At 57.5% G+C, this 23,340-nt stretch overlaps 9 protein-coding genes across 9 annotated transcripts; 3 read left to right on the top strand and 6 right to left on the bottom strand.

Moving 5' to 3' along the window:
- Positions 1-101: 101 nt before the first annotated feature.
- Positions 102-3,343, bottom strand: SCHCODRAFT_02614908 (P-loop containing nucleoside triphosphate hydrolase protein). The gene is made up of 9 exons (XM_003033753.2): positions 2,857-3,343; positions 2,741-2,799; positions 2,564-2,685; positions 1,596-2,500; positions 1,395-1,544; positions 1,262-1,337; positions 1,068-1,208; positions 633-996; positions 102-583 (listed from the first exon to the last, which is right to left on the bottom strand). The coding sequence occupies exons 1-9, from the start codon at positions 3,154-3,156 to the stop codon at positions 406-408; spliced, it is 2,295 nt and encodes a 764-aa protein (XP_003033799.2). The 5' UTR covers positions 3,157-3,343; the 3' UTR covers positions 102-405.
- A 186-nt stretch (positions 3,344-3,529) lies between these two features.
- SCHCODRAFT_02614905 (uncharacterized protein) lies at positions 3,530-5,009 on the bottom strand. Its single transcript, XM_050344685.1, has 3 exons — positions 4,493-5,009; positions 4,317-4,437; positions 3,530-4,267 (listed from the first exon to the last, which is right to left on the bottom strand). The coding sequence occupies exons 1-3, from the start codon at positions 4,785-4,787 to the stop codon at positions 3,886-3,888; spliced, it is 798 nt and encodes a 265-aa protein (XP_050201638.1). The 5' UTR covers positions 4,788-5,009; the 3' UTR covers positions 3,530-3,885.
- Positions 5,010-5,018: 9 nt separating this feature from the next.
- SCHCODRAFT_02568997 (uncharacterized protein) lies at positions 5,019-7,720 on the bottom strand. Its single transcript, XM_003033752.3, has 5 exons — positions 7,551-7,720; positions 7,057-7,500; positions 6,086-7,005; positions 5,980-6,034; positions 5,019-5,931 (listed from the first exon to the last, which is right to left on the bottom strand). The coding sequence occupies exons 1-5, from the start codon at positions 7,642-7,644 to the stop codon at positions 5,291-5,293; spliced, it is 2,154 nt and encodes a 717-aa protein (XP_003033798.1). The 5' UTR covers positions 7,645-7,720; the 3' UTR covers positions 5,019-5,290.
- A 107-nt stretch (positions 7,721-7,827) lies between these two features.
- SCHCODRAFT_02685428 (uncharacterized protein) lies at positions 7,828-9,858 on the top strand. Its single transcript, XM_003034329.2, has 4 exons — positions 7,828-8,238; positions 8,293-8,415; positions 8,466-9,347; positions 9,400-9,858. Exons 1-4 carry the CDS (start codon positions 7,855-7,857, stop codon positions 9,520-9,522), a joined length of 1,512 nt encoding a protein of 503 aa, XP_003034375.1. The 5' UTR covers positions 7,828-7,854; the 3' UTR covers positions 9,523-9,858.
- An 800-nt stretch (positions 9,859-10,658) lies between these two features.
- SCHCODRAFT_02492394 (uncharacterized protein) lies at positions 10,659-10,856 on the bottom strand (the record flags this gene model as incomplete). Its single annotated transcript, XM_003033751.2, has 1 exon — positions 10,659-10,856. The coding sequence occupies one exon, from the start codon at positions 10,854-10,856 to the stop codon at positions 10,659-10,661; it is 198 nt and encodes a 65-aa protein (XP_003033797.1).
- A 584-nt stretch (positions 10,857-11,440) lies between these two features.
- Positions 11,441-13,962, bottom strand: SCHCODRAFT_02724542 (uncharacterized protein). The gene has a single exon (XM_050347098.1). The coding sequence runs from the start codon at positions 13,937-13,939 to the stop codon at positions 11,882-11,884; it is 2,058 nt and encodes a 685-aa protein (XP_050201637.1). The 5' UTR covers positions 13,940-13,962; the 3' UTR covers positions 11,441-11,881.
- Positions 13,963-14,068: 106 nt separating this feature from the next.
- SCHCODRAFT_02614894 (T-complex protein 1) lies at positions 14,069-16,234 on the top strand. Its single transcript, XM_003034328.2, has 6 exons — positions 14,069-14,109; positions 14,155-14,216; positions 14,265-14,344; positions 14,394-14,524; positions 14,574-15,694; positions 15,751-16,234. The coding sequence occupies exons 1-6, from the start codon at positions 14,079-14,081 to the stop codon at positions 15,985-15,987; spliced, it is 1,662 nt and encodes a 553-aa protein (XP_003034374.2). The 5' UTR covers positions 14,069-14,078; the 3' UTR covers positions 15,988-16,234.
- SCHCODRAFT_02724532 (uncharacterized protein) lies at positions 16,068-17,807 on the bottom strand (the record flags this gene model as incomplete). The annotated part of the gene is made up of 7 exons (XM_050347097.1): positions 16,068-16,474; positions 16,535-16,876; positions 16,922-17,057; positions 17,111-17,162; positions 17,212-17,390; positions 17,444-17,703; positions 17,751-17,807. The coding sequence occupies 7 exons, from the start codon at positions 17,805-17,807 to the stop codon at positions 16,307-16,309; spliced, it is 1,194 nt and encodes a 397-aa protein (XP_050201636.1). The 3' UTR covers positions 16,068-16,306.
- Positions 17,808-19,479: 1,672 nt separating this feature from the next.
- On the top strand, positions 19,480-23,165 carry SCHCODRAFT_02614888 (2-oxoglutarate dehydrogenase, E1 component). The gene is made up of 6 exons (XM_003034327.2): positions 19,480-20,068; positions 20,123-20,372; positions 20,422-22,274; positions 22,327-22,632; positions 22,683-22,874; positions 22,940-23,165. The coding sequence occupies exons 1-6, from the start codon at positions 19,715-19,717 to the stop codon at positions 22,988-22,990; spliced, it is 3,006 nt and encodes a 1,001-aa protein (XP_003034373.1). The 5' UTR covers positions 19,480-19,714; the 3' UTR covers positions 22,991-23,165.
- Positions 23,166-23,340: the final 175 nt, after the last annotated feature.

The following is a 23,340-nucleotide window of genomic DNA, read 5'->3' as shown; positions in this document are numbered from 1 at the left end:
CACAGAGTCGGAGGTGCAAGTCGGAGGAGCGGAAAACATCGCAGTTCGGCAAACCCCGGAATCAGCCTTCAAATATTGACATATCGCGACGCGTTGGGGGTGGCCTGCGTTATTACCTCACGGTCAGAATTCAGAAGTACTCGCTTTCCTGTCAGACAAGGCATGGTATATAGAATAGAGTCCCTTATTGGAAAAAACGGTAGGTCTACGTACTCGGATAGAATAACAGAGGTAGGTAGAAGCAGCGACAATGTCTCATAGGACGATCTCTCGATAGCGATACATGACTGAGATTTGGTATCTATAAGGCGGTATAAGCATACAAGCGAGCGTATTCCATAGTCTGGCGTAGTATATATCCAAGGAAGCAGGAAGTAGAAGAGGAAATTTCGAGACAAGATAGCGTCAGGTATGATGATCATGTACAGTAAAGTACTCGAACCGCTCGGTCACCGCCTTGACATCTGCCTCATGTTGCACCCTTGACAGGAGTCCAGGTTGCAGGGTCGCGCCCAGCGCGTACTTGGAGTGTGTCTCTGGCAGGTAGCGGAGGTTGAAGTATTCGGGAGCGAGTTCGAATAGCCTGTAAGCCCATCAGTTGATGCGCGGATTTTCCGAAGTACAATACTTACCATCCTGGGTCAATAGCAGTAACCGTACGCAACGTGGGATCCGGAGAAAGGACCAGCTGGTCGTACACCACCCAGTCCGGCGTCGCCTCCAGCCCGCTGTCGACATGCAGCGTCGCCGGCACATCATTCTGGAACGTCATATACGTGTCGCCCTCCCTGTGCGCGACCTGCGTGAAGAACCCGTACACGAGACTCCGGGCAATGCCGCGCTGCAAGTGCGCCGCCGTCGGCGCCTCCGTGGGCGAAGCCAGCGAGGGATCGATGCGAAGCATCGTCTTCTCCAGCACGTCGCGCATCAGCACCGCTTCTTCCAATGCCGCCTGCGAGAGGAACATCTTGTCCGTCCAGCTGCGGCCGTGCCGGTCTGCGAAGAGAAGCGGTGAGGAGAGTTCGCGGACCCACGGGCGCGGCGCGCGCACTTGATTCGGCACCTACCTTTGATTCGGGAGTACGTGTTGTAGATGTTGAGTAATGTCATGTGGTCGCTGGTGGGCGAGGTGGACAGGAGCTTGTGCGCCATTTCGGCCTCCTCCTCGAGGTCAGGTGGGCGGCGGAATATTTCCTGGCGGTATTGGACTGCGGTAGAAGTTAGAGCGGTTGGGCCGGGCTTTTAAGGCAAGCAAGCGTACCGTGCAGCATGGCAGAGATTTTCAGCATTTCGCGGTAGCAGCAGCATTTTGGCGCTGCCATCAAGGCCTTCGCCAGCTGTGACGGATGGGTGAGATTTGAGAGTTCAAGCAGACTGTTGACTAGTAATCTCACCTGTGGCGCGACCGGTAGCTTAGCCATAGTCTCTCCCAGGCGTGTCAGTCTCCCAGCGCTGTCAAGGGCCTTCAGATGCGTCAGGAGGTCTATCGCACCCTCCAGCACGCCCGGAGGTGGTGGGTCTAGGTAGCTGAAGGTGAGAACGTTCTATACGATGTCAAACAAGGTTCGCCAGCAAAAAAAGTCCTTGAACCCTACCTTGACCCCGAGGCCAATGAGGTGCAATACGGCGGAGGTCAGGTCGGCGGTCAAAATCTCCGGCAAAATCTCGTCTTCCGAGTTTTCGTGGTAGTCCTCCCGACTGAGCAGTCGGAAACACTTGCCAGGGCGGAGGTGGCCAGCGGCGTGCTTGCGCAGAGATCCCGACTCCTTGTCCGTAGGTATCAAGCGAGAGGTGCTCGCTCGCAGCGCAGGGTCGTATATCTGTCGCTTGGAGAATCCTGGGTCGATGACAAAGGCGATACTCGGGATAAACAACGCAGATTTGGCCAGGTCGTTGCAGACGAAGACTCGACGTTGGGGAGGCCCGTGAAGCGTAGCGTATACTTTGGCCTGGATATCTGCAGGTCGCATGTGCTCGTGCACGGGAATGGCAGTAAGGGGAGGAAGACCGGGCTCGACTGTCTCGTGGATGAGTTTGCAGATGTGCTGTATTTCTTCGTCCTCGGTAAGAAATAGAAGTATGTCTCCAGCCTCCTGCGTCAGATGGATATCCGTGACGAGCCCGAGAGCGTCGTCGATAAGGGCGGTACTTGGTTCCCGTGCGTAGTGCGTGCTGACAGTGTATTCGACGCCCGTCAGTCGTACGTGCCCTCTGACGCCAAAGTAGTCTTCGAAGAGGGACACATCGTCCAGCGCAGACATCAGCACGAGCTTCAGATCTGACTGCTTCCGAATCACATCTCGGAGCAGACAGATGAGGATATCCGAGTATAGCGAGCGCTCATGCACGTCGTCCAGGATGATGACCGAGTATTTCGAGAGGTAGCGATCAGAGAGCATCTCCCGCACGAGCGCCTCGTCGGTGAGGTAGACCAGCATCGTCTGGCGCGTCGTCCTGTTCTCGGAGACGGTCGCATATCCCACGTGTTCGCCGACGGGGACTATAGGGAGGGAATTAATCTTCCTCATATGAACCGAGTCAGACGCTAGAACACGGCGCGTACCTTCCAATTCCTGAGCCACTCGATGGGCTTGGATAGCAGCCATGATTTTCCGGGGTTGTACGCAAGCGACGGCCTTGCCCTTCTTGTGTGGCATGTCCGCGTAGATGATCAGTTGTGGGATCCTTAGCGTCCGGACCCTTCAGATGAGATAATCTGAACATGACTGTGAAGACGTACTGTGTCGTCTTGCCAGCGCCAACAGCGCCTGTTACGAGGGTCACCTTGCGCTGGTTGAACTATCGATGCATCAGCAAAAAGGTGCTATTTTTTAGGGTCGCCACAGATGGGCTCACGGATCGGAGGAACTCATCCGCCTGTGCGTTGGCCGGGAGCGAGCTGCGACTCGAGAGGAGCTCCTTGTAGCGTGGCGTGTATCTCCGCTTGGTGAACGGACTGATGGAATGGGCCTGCGCTCGCTTGACCTGGTGTCCAGTAACCTGCGAGGGCACGAGCCCATGCAGCGCATCGTCGAAGGGTATATCGTCGGCAGAGACCTTGCGTCGCTGGGGTAGAAAGTGTCGAAACATGGGCGCCTTGAGAGAGGTGGGAGGCGCAGCCAACGTAAGGCCAGGCTGGTTGATATCTTCGCACATCACTGTCGCTTGCCGGAGGCGGTCACCCGACCACTTTCCGCCATTCATTGATTCATTCGCGCACCCAGGTCCGAGCGTGTGGAGGCTGTAAGACGGTCCTGGTGAGCTTGCACGATTTGACCTGGATTGTGGCGCAGTGAATGGCACTAGACCCTTCACAGCTGAGGTGACAGCGAACATAGCGGGGTCCACACATCGAAGTTCGGAACACGGTGTTACGCGGGGGTCACGCGCTGATGTGACCACTGCGGAGGGGCCGGGAGATGCCGGGACCTACAACTCTTAAATTGCCTTATCCGGCCATTTAGGGCTGCAAACACGCCACCTTGGCCTCTTCTGTCCTACCTTCAGCGAGCAACGAGCACGACAGAGGCACAGAGAACCTAATTTCTGCCGGTAAGGCAACAAGAAACTCGTGTATATCCATATGCGCGTATACAGTGGTCGAACTCTCCGAAGCCTGCATGATTCCTTGTGACGTGAGGCCAGGTCGGGCCACGACGATATGGGTATCGATAGGTCAGACGTACTAAGCCCCGATCTCGGCGCCATTAGCAGGAAGCAAGAAAGATGACGCAGCGACGCTTCTGTTGGCCGCTCTCGCACCGGTCAGGGTGGACGAATCCAGACTGGCGAAGGAAGCGTCGCTGCGAGAGCCCGAGTCCCACGAACTCGAGGATGCGTTAGGCTGGGGACAATGCATACGCTTGCATGACATTGGTAACCCTGCTATCTGACCTCGTCTGTGAGCGACGTGTCGATCCCATTAGAAACTGCATTGTTGCTCATCAGCGTCACCGTGTTCCAGGGGTTCGAAGTGCATCCCAATGCGCGTGTTGTTCCAGGCCGTGTTGCGCGTGAGGACCATGTCCCCGGGCTGCCTATTGTCCAAGATCCCGCCCGTCGCGTTTTAGAAGGCCATGCAGCTCGTGATGACGTGCGCCGCGGGTTCCATGATATACTTGTCGTCGGCCCCGAGCTTGAGGTCCCGTTGGCGCTACCTCGAGAAGTTCGAAGCCGTTGTCGTTTCCCCCAAAGCTCGAAGCCCCAGTGGCTGAGCCCATTGCCCCAGGTGTAGGTAGTCTCGACCGTGACGAGGGAGCTGAACTCGCTACAGATGGGTTAGTTGGATGGTGAAGGTTAGAGAAGAACAGACGTACATGAAGTCTACGCCGCCGTCGACGTTGTTCCGAAGGCGGGAACCGCGGACGACGTTTCCTTCTCCGAATCCTTGCTTTACAGCGAGTCCATCGGCGCTCTCGCCGTTCTTGCGAGGGGTAGCTGGGCACAAGGCATCAGCTACCAGTTTGACGCGATAGGGGATCAGAAGCCTTACCTATCCAGGTTCTCCACAAGATTGTATCTCGTCTCGCATTGGATTTGGAGGCCTGGGGGGAAGGGGGGATTATTAAGGTAACCGCAGTGCCTAACGCGAGAAGAAGAAAGATTGAGGATAACGAGCGCAGTTCAAATTTGAGCGAAGATGAGTGAGCATCGTACGTCAATAAGTACATCGAGACATGCACTTGAAAGCAGCCAAAGGGGAAGACACGCTGACGGTCCAACGATGTCAGCGCAGGCCAGAACAACCATAGACCGGATGAGCTTGGACTCGAAGTAGTTCGTCGCATGAGTAGCGAGATGTCAAGGTTCAAAATCAGCATACCACGCTCAACCTTGAGAATGATTGTGCAAGTTAAGGAGGTGCGATTTGGACCGACGACGTGTCCCTTCCAAGGTTCGAACGAAGGGCTGATGACCCCTCATCTTCCACATGCGCAGTATAAGAGAGTCGCGCGAGTTACTTGGTACAGAATTGGATGGTCGCGAAGGACGTTCTGGTGGTCGGAAGCAAGGTGTCAAACGAGGTCCGCGTCAATTGCGCGAGCCAAGAAACAGTGTGTCAGGCACGTGCATATATGTCACTGTGACAGTTCAACCGTGACGGAGTTCGGCGAGCGCCGACTTGAAGGGCAAGAAAAGTAGTAAAGGACGAGGTACTGTGGACAGGACGCGCAATGAAAGATTAAAAAAGAGGATATCAAGTGATGCCAGCAATCTATACGATAAGATAAACATCAAGATACCCTCAAAAGTCAAGAAACCAGCTAGATCGCGCGACTCCCCTCCGGTCCTACCGCGCCGCATACTCCTCCGACATCATCAAATCATACACCTTCTCACTCAACGACTCCCCCACCATCCGCACCCCCTGCCCCACATCCTTCAGCAAATGCCTTGCCGGCCGCACCTGGCTCTTCTTCCTCCTTCCCCCCTTCACCGCCCTTGCTTCCATCTCCTCCAGCGCCCTCTCCTCCCTCTCCCGCTCCTCGTCCTCCCTGAACGCGTCCCGCAGCGCGCGCGGGCACGGGTATCTCTGCACCACCGCGCCCGCCTTCTCCGCGCTCATCAGGCTCACGCGCAACAGCTGCCGCGCCCACGTCTCCCTGATCGTCGTGAAGCCCGACTTGGTGTTCAGCAGCTGGAACGCGGCGAACGTTGTGAGGTACTCGCGGTGCGGCTCGCGGCGGCGGAGGCCCTTTTGGAGCTTGAGGTACGTTTGGCGGCGGATGAGCTCGGAGGGGAGGACGTTGAGCGGCTTGCCGCGGTAGCGGTCGAGGACGGCGGCGTGGAGGGTGGTGTAGTAGGCGATAGTGTCGTTGATGTGGCTGGTCTCTTTCACGCGGAAGTGGTCGACGACTTGGGTTGAGCTGATGGCGGTGTCGAAGGCTTTGCCCAGGTTTGACTGCTTGGCGTCCTCTCGTTTATTGCGATCTGCAGAAAGTTAGGACGCGCCCGCTGACTGCAAACAAGGCCACGGACCATAAGCTTCCACGAGGTAGAATACCTTCGTCACGGCCGAGTTGTGGAGGCGGAACTGGATTGTGAGTCAGCACAGCACGTCTCCACCGAGCCAAACCTCCTGTACCTTCTGCTCATGAAACCGCCCCTCCTTAATGCTCATCCACAAATCATCAAACCGCTTGCGCTCCAAAATCACATCCAACACCACCTCATCATACTCATCCCCCCGTTTATGCTTCCTCACAGCCTTCCACGCCACATCCCCAATTTCCAGCGGCTCCTTCACCACCGGGATCCCCTTCGTCGCCAACCGGTCCGCCAGCCAGTCTCGATCCTTCCTCGACTTGACCTCCCGGATGTCGAGCACGAACTTAATGTCGTAGCCTTCGGCAGGAATGACGATAGGGTTGAATTTGGGGATCTCCATGTGTTCCGCAGACGCGTAGGGGTCCTCGAGGTCGACTTCTATTTCCATGGTGGGGAGGGCGGAGGAAAGGCGGGGCTTGTTGCGTTGGACTCTGGTGTTGTTAGGGAGGGAGGTGGTCCTGGTGATACCCTCAGCTGCCGCGGGCGCCGCTGGCGGCGGCATGCTATTGTTCATGGCGGGCATCGTCGCAGAGCGTCCCATGGGCTTTCGCGCGGTCGCGAACGAGGTCGACGCAAGACCGGGCGGCTGCACTGGTAGCTGGCGAGCGGGGTTTAGAGACCCGGTATTGCGCCGCTTCTGAGCGGCGTCCGCCTTGTTCTCCGCATCAAGCAAGTCCGAAAGCTTGCGTTTCTCTGCCTGTGGAGGAGCTGCCTTGGAGGCCGGAGGTGGCGGGGCGGGCTGCGACGCAGGTAATGGAGAGGTGTTGTACTCCAGCGCGAAAATCATAGGAAGGTACGCGTTTAACTTCCCGTTGATCGGGAAGTGTCCCAACAGCTCCTTGATGAGGGGGTGTTTGTCGTAGGGGGCAGAGTATTGAATGAGGTATCCTGGTTCTCTCAGCTTTTCCTCTTCAAAGTAGGCATCATCTCGCTTGCGAACAGGACGAGAATTGCTATCTGGCGAGTGGAAATCAGTCGATGGTCGGGAAGTATGTAGGCCTAACCTACCGAGGTAGGTAAACAGAAAGGGGTTCGAGTCCGTTAGAGGTGCTCCGGGAGGTGGCGCGTACTCGACGGTCGCTTCAACCGCGGCAGCACCGGAGGCCTGACGAGCCCGCGGGGTAGCCCTCGCTGGTCCAGATGTGTGCATGACTGAAGGGGCAGAGACTTGGCGATTCAAAGGTGTAGCAGCGGTGCCATCAGCCTTCTTAGGTCTGCCGCGCTTCTTCGGTGCCGGTTCGGTCGCTGTAGAGGTAGAGGGACCCGCCGTTGAGGGGAGGTTGAGGTGAGCGCTCATAAAGCCTGTCTTCTCTTTCTGCTTCTCCTTGAGCTTGCTGATGATCTTTGGTCCAATATTCTTGATGCGCACAGCGTCTTCGATGCGCTCGAGGACGTCGGGGTACTCCTTCATGCTCTTGTACGCTCTACCGAGTACCATACGATAGTTTGAGTCTGTAAGTAGGTCAGTCAAGTCGAGAGTCGAGGAAGTAAGTATTGCGCACCTTCCTCCGTCTCGTCGCGCAGCTCCCCAAGCCAAGATAGGAGTTCAGGATTGGCGCATTTCGTTCGAGTTCTGGACGCCCCAGTTCTAGACATGAATGCAAGAAGATATAGTCAAGATATATAATCAGATATGAGAGATATCGCCTAGATGTGTGCGCCGTCGTGCTCGTCGGGAACAAGTTGTCGAGTCCCGCGGCTGCAGCCAATGAACGCGACATGTCACGCGTGACATGTCGCGTCGAGCGCGTCGCTTGAGCACATCACAATTAAGCGTAAGCTTTCTTCCCACCGCCGCTGACCACGATGGCAGCCCTTGATGTTATTGACATATCAGATGGCGAAGACGGCGAGATCACCTTCAGCCAAGCCTCGCTTCCTCCCTCCTCTCAGCTGTCCGCTGGTGAGGTCATAGACCTCTCAGACTCAGACACAGAGCCAGACGACGCTTTCGTCCCGGCACCTTCGAGTCCGCCACTATCAAGCCAACCACAGATGATAGAACTGGATAGCAGTAGCGAGGACAATAGCTCTGGTGACGAGTTCCCTGAGCTTGGGTCTCAACAGTTCGCTGCTCGGGCCCCTTCACGGTCGAACAGGGGTAGTCACACTCCTCTCGAGACTCGAGACAGCGGTTCTTCTGCAGGCAGTAAGAGGACTCGAGCTCTCAGTGATGACAGCGAGGACGAGGTGCGTGATGAACTTCATTGGGCCTTCGCAACTTCATTGATGAGTCCTGCCCAGTCTGAGCCTCCTACGCCGGTCAAGAAGCCTCGCCGTTCTCGCAAGACGGCAGAAGAGAAGTCGAAGGCGGAGAGCGAAAAGGAGGCTAAACGGCTGGAAAGGGAGGCCAAGAAGCAGGAGAAGGTGCGCCACAATCTCGCTGCCGCAAAACATCGTCTCAATATATCCACCAGGAAACCCAACGCCTCGAGAAAGAGGCGGCGAAGGCTGCACGAGAAGAAGAGCGTGCGCGCAAGAAGGAAGAAGAAGCAACCCAGAAGACTGCCCGGCGAAGCTTCAAAGCCGCCAACAAGCTCGTCATCGACCGCAAAGAAACCCTCAAGGAGACCACCATCGTCGTCTCCGCCTCCCTCGCTCGCGCCTACAGTGGCATCGTCGCCGACCTGCGCACCAAGGTCGGGGAGTACGGCGGCCAGGTCGAGGCGGAGGCGGACCCAATGACCGGGTACGATACGATACGCTTCCGCCGGCGGGTGACGAAGGCGTACGATACGAAGCTCTCGGTGTGGCAGCACTGCGAGCCCAAGGATAAATTCGACCAGACGGCGATCCTGTGGCTGAGCGCGCAGAAGCTCGCGGAGCACGGCGCAAGGGGCACGCTGGGTGGCCTGGTCGATACGTTCTGCGCACGCCTCGCACTCGAGGGCCCCAAGCGGCAGGCCGTCCTTCTCATCCACGGGATGGCGAAGCTGCAGTCGCAGGCGCGCGGGGCGGCGGATCGTGCCTTGCTCGCGCTCGAGATGGCGCACGACGCGTTCCACATGTGCGCGGAGACGCCCGCGGAGATCGTGCAGCGGCTGTACGACACGGCGTGCGATGTCGGGCACCGGATTCACAAGTACCTCGAGCGGTCGCATCTGCCCTTTTGCGCGGAGACGCGGCAGCCGAAGGGGAAGAGCTCGGCGGAGACGTGGGAGGGTGCGCTGGCGAGTCTGTACCGGATGAACGCCGAACACGCGAAGGCGATTGCGAAGGTGTACCCAACGATGAACAGTCTGTACTGCGCGTATGAGAAGGATCCGCAGGCGGGGCCGCTCTTGTTGGCGCACATTCCGGTACGTCCATATAGCGCAACGAGCCCAAGTCGCGAGCTGACAACTTACGCAGGTCGAGTGCACGGCGAATGGTCAGAAACGTGTCAGGGACAAACTTGGGCCGGCGCTTTCGAAGCGCGTCTTCACTGTTCTCTACGAGACAGATCCCTTGCGACTTGTCGTTAACGACAAGTAGGCCATCTTAGTGCGGATTGTCTTCACGGTCGGTTATTTACCTAGCATACCTTCTCCCGCTTCCTTGCACCTATTATTCCTGATTTATTCGTACATATTTTCTAGATGTATCCTTGGTTCTATTGTTGGCTTGTTGACGGCCCTATTAATCCTTTTTAATCCCCATATAATCTTGCATACCATCCACGTATAGCGCCTTCCTACCCTACTTCGAGCGCATTTATTTCATCGTATTCGAGGCACCCTTTATCGTCTACCCACTCCAGGGACAGCTCAAGTCGTTACACGGTTGTCAGACGTCTTCTCCTTCACTCTGACCTTGGAAGTGCCTCGCTGCAGGACGCTGCCTTGACTTCAAATTAGATGAAACTTCAAGTGCCTACTCGGGCCATCCCGAAGTTCAACATGTCATGTGATCATGAGAAGCCGGTGAACCCAGAACGTTCGCGGGAAATTCTCCTGCTCTTGCTCTTGACTTCCATCTGCGATCTGTGAAAGCATACGCCCGCTGCTTTGCTGTAGCTCGTCCAGACAGCTGGGAGGCTCAGAAGCTGAGTTGTCACCTCTTTACCTCCTGTGAGGAGCGAGGCGCAGCAAGTTGCTCGACAAGATCTGTTCTCGTCAATGAAGACCGCGAACGCCCATCTACAACTTCCCATGCTAGAAGCGCAGATGCCTTTTCAGAGCCTCCTCGCGCTCTCAAATTACCTTCTTCCTCATCCTCCACCCTCGCCAGCCGGAGTTTTTGAACGCTCGAGCGACCCTCTTACCGCGCGAGCGTCAAGCCTCCGGCGAGAAAAATACAGCCGGGCAACCGGCTCGCTCTCTGTTTTGTGCGCTCCTGTCCTCTGCTACCAGGAAGTGCATCCCAAATGAGGCGGTACATACTACATCTGTCGCCGGAAGGTTCAGATGTCTCAGCACCGTATACCCTTCCACCGAGACCGTGCGTTAGCGCTAGTCATTGCGCGCTGTAGTCAATCAACTCGATAGCAATGCAATAGCTTCCTGTACGAACCCCTCGCAAGCATTCAAAAGAAGCAGGATATAATCCTGCAAAAGTACAGTGCCTACAGATGGCATATGATACAAGCTGAACATTCGTAACCCAAACACTATATCGTAGATCCATCACACCTAACGTCGTCGCCCTTGCCGGCTCTCCTGACCCGGCGGGGCAGGCGTCTGCGCCCGAATCGTCGCCGCGCGCGACCGGCCCCGCGTCACCTCTCCCAGCGGCTCATCATCGCTCGACGAGTCGTTCTCGACGGCCGATGGACCGCTCTTCTCCCTCTGTATCTCTTCCCGCAGCTCCTTCTCTTCCCGATGCGCCATCCCTTCCCTAAAAACCCTCCGCCCAATATCATTGCCATCTTCCTCCTCCACTTCGGTCGCCTCACTCCCGCTCCGCTCCACCACCCTGCCCGCGAACGAAACCCGGCGACCTCGCGAGCGACTACGCGCGACTATTGTCGGGCGGTGAGATTCGCGTTCAGTCGAGCTGCGGTATGACTCGCGCTCCGTTGAGCTACGATACGCGTCGCTGTCCGTCGCGCTCGCGCTCTCGTCGGCGCTGTAGTGTGCGTATGCGACAGAGGGCGCCGCACTCGCATATCTGGCACCAGAAGCCGTGCTTGAGTACGTAGGCCCCGGTGGCACGCTTGCATATCTTCCGTCCGGAGCAGCTCGATACGGATACGAGCTCTGCGGAAACGCAGCATACGGCGCGCCGGGAGGGTAGGGCGGGTACGATGGTTGCTGCCCCGGTGGGTACCCTGCCTGCTGACCCTGCGGATACCCAGATTGTTGCCCAGGCGGATACCCCGCCTGCGACTGCTGCCCCGGCCCGCCCACGAACAGTTGTGCCAGATGGTGCATGAGCTGTCCGACAACGAACTGCGCCTGCGTAGGGTCTATCATCGGCGGTGGGTAAGGGTATGCTTGATTGGGCGCCACATACGCCTGGCCGGGCGCCGTATACGGCTGGGCAGGAGCTCCCGTCGAGGTACCCGATGGCGGCGCATACGGAGGAGGCTCAGGAAGTACTGATGGCGTCCGCGCGAGTTCCGCTCTGGTCTGCGGCACCTGCGTTGTCGAGGCAGCACGACTGACGCTCTTGCCACGCTTCAACTTGCTCGGTTTGTCTGCAGTGCCGGGCTGCTTGTCTGAGGTACCAGGCGAACTGTTTGAACCAGTTTCCGGAGGACAAGTGCGAGGCCTGGAGCGCGAGCGAGGTCCTGGTTTGTTTGAGGCGCGACGTGGGAGGGGAAGGGATGCCTTGTTCTGGGAAGCGGGAGCTTGAGGCTGACCCACGGATGGCTGCGTCTCGGGCGGCGTGTTCTCCGGCTCCTTCTCCTTCTCTACATCAGGTCGTGGCTTGGACGCTGACCGGGCTCGCGACTTCGCGCGCGGTCGCGGGATCTTGGACGGGGCCTTGGTGGGTGAAGGTGTCCGCACAGCTTGCGACGATTGCGCGCCCTCTGTCGGTGGCATGAGCGACTTCGCGAATGAACGGCCGGCGCGTGCGTACCATGCGCTTGCGTGTTAGCGTTCGTGGCTGGGGTTTGCTTGGATGGCTGAGTCTTGAGTGCCTTATGGGAAGGGGTCTGTCCGCCCTGTCGAGGCGGCGGGACACTGATCTCCACATAGCACGTTGGCCCTCGAGCTGGCAGCGCCTTGCCTGGCTTCCCCTTATCCGAAGGCTTGTTCAGACTTGAGCCAGACGTTGCCTTCGCCCCGTCAGTGGAAGTCGAGCCTCCAGAAGGCTGCGATGCGTTAGACTGCTCGTCCACGCTCATTGCGGATCCTGCAGATGACTGTCGCTTGCGTTTCTTCGCTCTCGGTACTGTTGGCTGAGCAGGTGTCGATACCTGTGTAGATGTTGTCGATAGGCGCGTTATAGACGTTGTAGGCATGCGCGTTACAGACGGCCGTGTAACCTCTTGGGGCACACGAACCGGCGAAGACGAATCATGAACAGAGGAAGAGTCATCCTGCGACAAAGGTGGCGTCGGCGTGAATAAATCCACCGCGCGCTGCTTCCCCTTCGCCTTTGCAGACATGACTGGAGGCGGAGATGGTCGGGGCGGTGGAAGCATGCTCCCGCGGGTAGGTGAGCATTCCGGCGAGCGTCCAGGTGAAGAATCTTCCGTGGCCGAAGCTTGCCTGGAGGGCGTCGTAGCAGGCGAGTTAAATATCGATAGTGATTTCTTGCTCCTGCGCTTTGAGGATAGCATCTTGGATAAATCAAGACGGGGTATAGGCGTGGATTGGGGGGTATTCATTGTGTTCAATTTGGATGCGGCCGGGGTGCGATCGTTGTCTGTTGTGTTCTCGGCGCGCGCTGTCGGGGCCGGCGAAAATTGGGCACGCCTGATTGGACTTGACTGCGGCCTGGTGAGTTTGGGACGCGACTTGATGGGTGAAGGAGCGACTGGAGAGGACGACAAGGGAGGCGACGAGGGCGGTAATGGGGAAGATGGGGGCGCGTACGCTGGGCTGTCCTGGATGAACGGCCGCTCGTCTGTGCCTGGCGTGTCGAAGGGTGGCACGGACGAAGCAGTCTTCGATCGTGGGGGAGTGTAGAGTTGCACCGGTATAGGTTGTTGTGGGCGGCCCCGCAGAGCATTTGACTGCGCGCCGGCGGGCGATGGCGAGGATGGCGCGTTCAGCTCGCCCTCGCTTTCGTCCCCTTTGGGCACCAGGTACACGATGTTTGCTTCGGATTCCAAGCCCCAATCGTCCAGCTCGTCGTCGGAGTCGAAAATCTCTATCACCTTGGGATCTGACGAGAGTGGCGCGCTGTCGTCGTCGTCCGTGTCCGGCGGCCTCGACGCGTCCGAGAAGGCGTCCGACGTGTAGGGCGCCTCACTGCTGAAGTCCGTGGCGTCGTCTTCCGAGCGTCGACGCTCCCGCTCCGCACGCATGAACTCCTCGATTTCTTCCTCTGTCAAGGGCTGGCGCCGCGGGGGCAGGTCCTTCGCGGGCTTGGGGGCGAAAGCGTCGAGCTCATCATCAGACTCCTCGGGCTCTTGGACCTCTTCTGCTTCCTCCTCCTGTTCGCCGGGCTGCTCGTCCTGGTTCTCGCTCCCCTCATCATCTCCATCATCCAAAAGTGCCTGCCGCATGCCGAATTGCTTCACGGGGGAGGACGCGAGGACGCCACGATCCTTGATGACAGTCAAGTCGGCCAGATCCACGATGTCATCGTCTTCCAAGTCGCGGGTATATCGCTCCTCGAGGTTCGCCCAGCTTTCAAAGAGACGCGCCAGGGATGCCGCCTTCTCGCGCTCGATCTCGTCGGGCGGGAGGAAGCGGCCAGGGGTTACGGTGCGCAGGCGCTTCCTTGGGGGCGGACATTCCGAGTTTACGCGGTCGAGTGAGGGCGAGGAGGAAGACGGCGTGCACGACGAGCTCATCGTCAAAGGCGACCTGCTCAAGATCGCGCGCACGAACCGCGCGATGTCACGTGCGCATCAGAAAAACACGATCAAATATGGACATCTCGACGCGTCGTCTCGAAATTCGAATCAGCGTTACTTTCTGCACGCCGTCATCATGTCGGGGCAAACACCGGTCTTTGTTATGAGTGAGTGAGGCATGCATGCAAAGCGACTGAGATCTGATGAAGTAGACTCGGCGCCCGAGAGGCAGTCGGGCAGGAAAGCGCAGGCATCAAATATCACCGCGGCAAAGGTATGCACGAAGAAGTAGAGGGGGAACAATAGCTCACTATACCAATAGACTGTTGCAGATGTCATCAGGACATGTCTTGGGCCGAAAGCCATGCTCAAGATGATTCTGGATCCTATGGGTGGTATCCTGTACGTTTTCTCCAGCACTTGCAGACTTGAAATTGAAGATCCCTCGCAGACTTACCAACGACGGCAATGCGATCTTGCGAGAGATCGATGTCGCTCATCCGGCTGCGAAGAACATGATTGAGTTGAGTCGCACACAAGACGAGGAGTGCGGAGACGGAACGACGAGTGTGATTATCCTCGGTGCGTGGCCCTCTGCTCCCTTGGTCCCTCAAGGATAACGGTAGTACAGCCGGTGAAATTCTCGCTCAGTCTCTGTCCCAATTGGAACGCGACATCCACCCTGTCGTAATCATTTCCGCGTACAACAAGGCTCTCCAGGAGGCCCTCAACATTATCAAGCGGATATCCATCCCGATCGACGTCAACTCCGACGAGCAGATGCTTTCCCTCATTAAAACCTCCATCGGCACCAAGTTCGTTGTCCGATGGTCCGAGCTCATGTGCAACCTCGCGTTGCAGGCCATCCGGATCGTCTCGCAGGATCAGGAAAGCACTGGCTCACAATTCGGCGGCATCAAGAGCGTCGACATCAAGCGCTATGCGCGCGTTGAGAAGGTCCCCGGCGGCGAGATCGAGGAGTCCCGCGTCCTGAACGGCATCATGCTCAACAAGGACATCACGCACCCGAGCATGCGCCGGCGCATCCACAACCCACGCATCATCCTCCTCGACTGCCCGCTCGAGTACAAGAAGGGCGAGTCGCAGACGAACATGGAGTTCTCGAAGGAGGGCGACTGGGAGCGCGCGCAGGAGATAGAAGAGGAGCAGGTGAAGGCGCTCGCGAACAAGCTCGCCGAGTTCAAGCCGGACCTGGTCATCACGGAGAAGGGCGTGTCGGACCTCGCGCAGCACGTCTTCGTGAAGCACGGCATCAGCGCGCTGCGCCGCGTGCGCAAGTCGGACAACAACCGGATTGCGGCGGCGACGGGCGCGACGATCGTGAACCGCATCGAGGACCTGCGCGAATCCGACATCGGCACGGACTGCGGGCTGTTCAACATCGAGAAGATCGGCGACGAGTACTTCACGTTCCTCACCGAGTGCAAGTCCCCGAAGGCGTGCACTGTCCTCCTCCGCGGGCCATCGAAGGATATCCTCAACGAGATTGACCGCAACCTCGCGGACGCGATGTCCGTCGCCCGTAATGTCGTCTTCTTCCCGTACCTCTGCCCCGGCGGCGGCGCGACGGAGATGGCCGTCAGCGTTGGCCTCCAGCAGGCGAGCAAGTCGCTCGCGGGCGGTGTCGAGGCGTGGCCCTTCCGCGCCGTCGCGGACGCGGTCGAGGTCATCCCGCGCACGCTCGTGCAGAATGCGGGTGGCAACGCGATCCGGTTGTTGACTGAGTTGCGGGTGCGTTGATATTATATTTGTTCCGTTGGAAATGCATCTGACTGATGCCCTCTCAGGCCAAGCACGCGAACGGCGAGCACCAGTGGGGCATCGACGGCAACACTGCGAAGCTCGTCGACATGAAGGAGTACGGCCTCTATGAGTCCGCCAGCGTCAAGATCCAGACATTCAAGACGGCGATCGAGGCTGCGCGCATGCTCTTGCGTGTTGACGATGTCGTGCAGGCCGTAAGGAAGGACAGGGAAGGCGGAGGTGGGGGCGGGGCGCCGCCGGAGGAGATGATGGCGGAGTAGGCTGACCCGGAAGTTAGACGAGTTGTAGGGTAATAGAGGGCGAGTGAGGGCGAGGAAGAGGCAAATATTGTAGCAAAACGAGCATTGCACGTCTACTTACTGTAGTATAGATTATTGCAAGGGCATACTGACCAGATCGTGCCCTTCGCTGGGGCTCGACCTGAGGTTCATTTGCGCCGAGGTCCGTTAACAGGGCCTCGTGGCACGGTCACGGTTACTTGCGTTATGTCACGGTTCATGTTCACAGGAGAAAGCACAAGTAACATCGGGTAGATTTGAGCAAGGTCTGTGTCGTAGCTTGGTAGTACATACATGCTACTCAGACGTAGTAGGCACCGATCGCAGCGCCATTGGCGGGAAGCAGGAAGCTTGACGCTGCCACACTGCCGTTTGCCAGCCTCGCACCCGTCAGGGTGGATGGATCCAAGCTTACAAAGGACTCGTCGCTCCAGGAGCCCGAGTCCCAAGAATTTGATGACGACTTGACCTATCGAAGACGTGTTGTTTAGTATGCGCACGCTCGAACATACCAATACCGTTCACTGACCTCGCTCCCCAGCGTCGTATCGTCGCCATTAGACACCGCAATGTTGCCCGTGAGCGTCACCGTATACCCCGGCTCGTCGAATTGCACTCCCGCGCGCGTGTTGTTCCACGCCGTGTTGCGGGTGAGCGTCATATCCCCCGGCTGGCTGTTGTCCACGAAGCCGCCCGCCGCGTTGGAGAACGCGATGCAGTTGGTGATGACGTGCGCGGCGGGGCCCTTGTCGCTGGCGTCGCCGCCGCCAAGCTTGAATCCGTTGCCGTCGCCCTCGAAGTCCTCGAAGTTCCAGCGGTTAAAGCCGTTGCCCCAGGAGTATGTGTTTTCGATGGTGACGGGGGACTTGAACTCCCTGGAGGGGATGAGATGGGGTAGAGGACGGCAGTGGTAGACGTACCAGAAGTCCAAGCCGTCGTCGACGTTGTTCCACAAGCGCGTGCCGCGAATGACGTTCCCTTCACCCGAACCTTCCTTGACACCAAGGCCGTCGGCGCTCTCACCATTCTTGCGGGGATCATGATTGCCGTAGCTGTCATGCATCTATCAGTGCGTGCAGAAAAATGGGTGAGAAAGACGCCTTACCTGTCCAAGTTCTCCACGAGATTGTTGCTCGACTCGCCCTGAATCTGCAGACCTGCACGGATCAATACGAGACGCCGCCAAAGGCACAAGATTGAACATACCGGTCTCGTAGTTGTCTCTTGTGACCAAGTTCCGATAAATATTATTGTTGGAGTTGTCCGCGTAGATGGCGTACGGGCCATGGGCGATCTCAAGACCGCTGAAGACCCAGTAGTCGGCCTCGACATGGAATACGCCACGGTCAGAACTTGGTATGCTTGAGTCAAGCTCGCCCGGAGTGCTATGCTCTTCTAAACATCATCGGGGTAGCGCGGCCCGGTTGAACACGCTCACTATGGAAGCTCCTCGCCATCAATCAGCACGCTCTCCCCCTCGTAATTGGAGATGGTGTACGGAGCGCTCGAGGTGCCGCTCTTCTTGACCTGGATGTTCTCTGTAGGCGTGTACGTGCCCTCGCGCAAGTAGATGGTATCGCCTGCGGATGCTTGATCAACGGCTGCCTGAATTGACGCGAGCGGCGCGTCGATTGTCCCGGCATTGCTGTCGGAGCCGTCAGGAGAGACAAAAATCTCCGTTGCGCGCTTCGATTTCCTCTACAAGCGGTCAGTCGAATCTCAATGATTGAGATGAAGTGCTTCACCGAACGCTTTTCCTTTTGCACAGGTACACGACCGAGCAAAGTGGTCAGCGACACCATGGCGGGACAGACGAGAGAGTGCGGGGATGCAAGCTGGAGTACTCGACTATACCCCTTCCCTTCTTATACGTCTGCGGTTCCTAGATACGTAGTCCAGACCGCATGGCTGGACGACGTTCAGCGACCGAAGCTTTTCCCTCATCGCGACGAGCGGCCCGCAATAACTCGAGGCCAGGAATTTGGCGGGCCGCTGATGAAGCGAGAGGATATACTTAACGCTAAACGTGTTGTATACGTTCGGCGATGGCTGATTGGCACGCGAACGTTCAGAGAGAAGTATGGACAAGATAATGTGCTGTCGTCCGAGGTCAGTCAGAGCAGTCAGTCAAGCTATCTCATGTAAGCCATTTCAGCAGATGTACATTATTGCGCTGGGAAAGCTTGGCATCCATCGAGGTCAAGGGAACAGCCGACCATGCGGAAGCTTGGGACATCATGACGAGATGCGATGGGACCTGCGACGTTTCCCATCCGAAGATTAGACGTACTTATTTTCAATGTTTTGTTGCACCATAGGTGTTTGAGTATGTTTATGGCTCAATGAGGGAGACGAAAGTCTTGAGTATGGTCGTGGTTGAAGACGAGCCTACACATGCCCGTGACGAGACAGCTTTTGCAACCCACGTGCCTACCACGCTCACTACACGTGATTAGTTTGGTTCTTCTTCATTCTGCCTTCTCACTTATAGGTTCATCATCCACGGCTGTACTAGCAACTTCCTTGAGAATCAGAGCTCTCATTTTATGAATGCCAGGTTAGTGTACCAAGGATAGCCCAATCCCGTCCCCATCCGAGCGCCACCACACTGCGCTCATGAGACTGCATGTGATTTTTGGCAATGGTCAGCTTACCACGAGCGACTCTCATGCAGACGCTTCGGGGGAGATGCCTGGATGTATCCCTACGTAGAACGCGTGTCATCCGGTACAGACACCGCAGCTGGAACTGCCCGCAAGGACAATCAGACCGTCGGAAGACGAACGTGAACTTCCTTGAGTGACTCTTATTATAATCTAGAAGTCTCCATCCCGCCGTTGTTAAGTCACAGTTGAACTTAGAGAATGCAACGCTCTTGGAATAACGTCCTGCCCCTTGACGGCAAGAATAAGTTTGAGGCGCCGGGGAGGCGGGAAATGGCGTCGGCGTAACTCGGCGCCGCGAGCCAATGACGTTGAGCCGTTTTACAGTTGGGGACAGCCAAAGTCGACAATTTTGGGTACTCTGCCGGAAAACTTCGGACTTTGCGGAAAACGACGCCTTTCAATGAGGGGAGTAACCTAAATAAATTTCAGACCGAACGGCTCTGCCGTTGGCCCACAAATCGCGATTTATTGGCCGAGGGGGCCCAAAATATTGGCCACCCCTCATTTCTGCCCCTAAATTCAAGGAAAAATGGTTTTTGAACGCCTTTCGCCCATGTCCATCCGTTTACGCGGTCGTAAAGTCACCGGAGCAATGCCGAAAAGCGCTCAGAATAATAAAAATGCGTGACGTTATGCATGTCTGTCACACCATCGTTACAGTGATGGTAGCCGGGGATGGTCCGCACCTTGCTCGCGAGCTAACTTCAGCAAGCTGGCGCGGCATGGGTATAGTCCACGCTTCATATCGACAAGCTTTTCTTACTTTTGGCGCTGTCGGCACTTGCCGAACACCGTTGAAACTGGCCCAAAAATTGGCCACCCCGGAAAAGTGGTCCTAAAATCGCGGAAAAATCGTTTTTGGGGCTTTTGAGCCCTTCTGAGTTCATTTCTGAGCTCAGATTCCCGTCGGATAAATTATTTTATGCTCCGACACGAATTGTCGACTTTGGCTGTCCCCAACTGTAGCGCGAAACTGCATCTCTTCCTCAACCACCATCTCCCCTTACGAACACCTCAGGAAGGTGGGCTAGCCGACGTTCAACATGTTGACAAGGCAGCTTGCAAAGCGCTCCCCCGCTGCTCTCAGCGCTGGCGCCCCGCGGACGCGTTTCCCGACCAGCGCGATCCGCCGGGAGCTCGCCACGCCCGCCGCGCAACCGCCGTCCCCGAACGACCCATTCGCGAATGGCACGAACGCGTACTACGCCGACGAGATGTACCGCCTGTGGAAGCAGGACCCGAATTCGGTCCACGCCTCCTGGAACGTCTACTTCTCCGGCCTCGCCAAGGGCCTGCCGAGCAGCCAGGCTTTTACGCCTCCCCCGCGCTTGCTGCCTACCGACGGCGTGACGCCAGCTCTTCATGCTGGTCAGGGCGAGCTTGATGACCATTTGAAGGTGCGTGACATGAGTTTTGGGCGTATACCGACTGGCTGACGACTCGATCAAAAGGTTCAACTCCTCGTCCGCGCATACCAAGTCCGCGGCCACCATGTCGCCGACTTGGATCCCCTTGGAATCCTTGACGCTGACCTCGCCGATGTCCGCCCTCCTGAGCTCGAGCTTCACCGATATGGCTTCACGGAGCGCGATCTCGACAAGGAAATTACCCTTGGTCCGGGCATCCTTCCCCACTTCGCTACGGAGGACAGGAAAACGATGAAGCTTGGCGAGATCATCAAACTGTGCAAACGGATATATTGTGCGTTCCCAGTAATCAGCGAAACGCTCCCCATTCATATTCATTACAGGCGGTCACGTCGGCATCCAATACGTGCACATCCCTGATCGCGAGCAGTGCGACTGGATCCGTGAGCGCGTCGAGATCCCGAAGCCGTGGAATTACAGCGTCGATGAGAAGCGCATGATCCTCGACCGTCTCATCTGGTCCGAGTCGTTCGAGAAGTTCATCGCCAGCAAGTACCCGAACGAGAAGCGCTTCGGTCTCGAGGGATGCGAGTCCCTCATTCCGGGTATGAAGGCCCTCATCGACCGCTCTGTCGACCACGGCGTGAAGCACGTCAACATTGGCATGCCCCATCGTGGCCGTCTCAACGTTCTTGCCAACGTCATCCGGAAGCCCATCGAGGCTATTCTCAACGAGTTCTCCGGAGCGGAAGGCGATGAGCCCGCCGGTGATGTCAAGTACCATCTTGGTGCTAACTACGTCCGGCCGACCCCCTCCGGTAAGAAGGTTGCCCTGTCGCTCGTGGCGAACCCGTCCCATCTTGAGGCGGAGGACCCTCTCGTCATCGGGAAGACTCGTGCCATCCAGCACTTCGAGAAGGACGATCAGAACCACAACACTGCGATGTCCGTTCTGCTGCACGGTGACGCTGCTTTCGCTGGTCAGGGTGTCGTCTACGAAACCATGGGCATGCATGATCTCCCCAACTATGGCGTTGGCGGTACCATCCATCTCATCGTGAACAACCAGATTGGCTTCACCACCGACCCCCGCTTTGCCCGCTCCACCCCCTACCCCTCCGATATCGCCAAGTCCATCGACGCGCCTATCTTCCACGTCAACGGCGACAATGTCGAGGCTGTTAACTTTGTTTGTCAGCTCGCCGCCGACTACCGTGCGAAGTACAAGCGCGACGTCGTTGTCGACATCGTTTGCTACCGTCGACACGGTCACAACGAAACCGATCAACCGGCGTTCACCCAGCCGCGGATGTATAAGGCTATCGCGAAGCAGCCGACGACCTTGACGAAGTACTCCAAGTTCCTCGTCGAGCGCGGTACCTTCACGGAGAAGGACATTGAGGAGCACAAGAAGTGGGTTTGGGGCATGCTTGAGAAGGCTGCCGCTGGCGCCAAGGACTATGTCCCGACGAGCAAGGAGTGGCTTTCTTCTGCGTGGCAGGGCTTCCCCTCGCCCAAGCAGCTCGCGGAGGAGACGCTCCCTACGCGCGTCACCGGGTCAGAAGAGGAGACCTTGAAGCGCATTGGCAAGGCCATCTCGACCTTCCCCCACGGCTTCCACCCGCACAAGAACCTCACCCGTATCCTCACTAACCGTGGCAAGACGGTCGAGGAGGGTAACAACATCGACTGGTCCACCGCTGAGGCGCTCGCGCTCGGCTCCCTTGCCCTCGAGGGTGTGCACGTCCGCGTGTCTGGCCAGGATGTCGAGCGTGGTACGTTCTCGCAGCGCCACGCTGTCGTCCACGACCAGGAGACCGAGTCGAAGTACGTCCCCCTCAACGACCTCGGCGGCAACCAGGCCTCGGTCACCGTCTGCAACTCGTCGCTATCTGAGTTTGGCTGCCTTGGTTTCGAGCTCGGCTACTCGCTCGTGTCGCCGGATGCGCTTACGATCTGGGAGGCGCAGTTCGGTGACTTCGCGAACAACGCGCAGTGCATCATCGACCAGTTCATCGCTGCTGGCGAGCGCAAGTGGCTTCAGCGCACTGGGCTCGTCATGAGCTTGCCGCATGGGTACGATGGACAGGGCCCAGAGCACTCGAGCGCGCGCATCGAGCGGTTCTTGCAGCTGTGCGACGATCACCCGAACGTGTTCCCCACGCCGGACAAGATTGAGCGTCAGCACCAGGACTGCAACATGCAGGTCGTCTACCCCACGACGCCGGCCAACTACGTGCGTAACTTGACAGTCATGAGTGGTCGGCCAATGCTCATAACCCTTGCAGTTCCACGTCCTTCGCCGCCAGATCCACCGCGACTTCAGGAAACCGCTCATCCTGTTCTTCTCTAAGCAGCTTCTGCGTCACCCGCGTGCGCGCTCGGAGTTGTCTGAGATGGTTGGCGAGACCAACTTCCAGCGCTACATCCCCGAGGCGCACACCGATGAGCTTGTTGCGCCTGAGGACATCAGGAAACACATCCTATGCACGGGTCAGGTGTACCACACGCTCATCGCTGAGCGTGAGGCGAAGGGCATCAAGGACGTCGCGATCAGCCGCGTTGAGCAGATCTCGCCGTTCCCCTATGACCTGGTGCGTCTTCATGCTCTGAGTGCAGGGTAGTCTGCTGACCATGGCTTCAGATCACGCCCCACCTCGACAAGTACCCGAACGCTGAGCTCATGTGGTGCCAGGAGGAGCCGCTGAATAACGGCGCGTGGAGCTACGTCGGGCCCCGCATCTACACGGCGGGTGGCCAGACGCAGCACCACAAGGGTAAGTACCCCAAGTACGCCGGCCGCGAGCCGACGAGCTCGGTCGCTACTGGTTCCAAGGTCAGTCGTGTGCTTACTCTTAGATGGAATGAATGTGCTGACGTATATTTTTTCCTATCTTCCAGGTCCAGCACAAGAAGGAGATCGAGGCGTTCCTTGCGGATGCGTTCGCATAATTTACGCGGCTGCGAAAGTGCTCGCGCAATCATCTGGTCGACGGAGTCTTGCACCTATTACTGTACATGCACCTACCCTAAGTATTTTGTTCCTTGTTGTTTACGAATTGACGACTTCGTCTACCTCGCATATGGGCGTGTTAGCGTTGAATGGAAGATGCAGAGAGCTTGACCCTAGCAGGTGTGCGCGAGCCACATCTCGTGGGTACCGAAGAGCTCACGACGTTCTCAGCCTGCTATATCTGGGGCTATCGCGCTAACTTAAGTGTTCGTGAGAGGAACAGAACATAAGAAGCGTCTGTGCTATGCCCGCCTTTCGGTCGTGATGACCAGGATCATTTCCTATGTGT

The sequence above is a fragment of the Schizophyllum commune genome (assembly GCF_000143185.2).
Source record: "Schizophyllum commune H4-8 unplaced genomic scaffold SCHCOscaffold_3, whole genome shotgun sequence".
NCBI lineage: Eukaryota > Fungi > Basidiomycota > Agaricomycetes > Agaricales > Schizophyllaceae > Schizophyllum > Schizophyllum commune.
The sequence above is the reverse complement of the archived record's forward strand: the minus strand, read 5'-3'. Positions and strand labels throughout refer to the sequence as shown.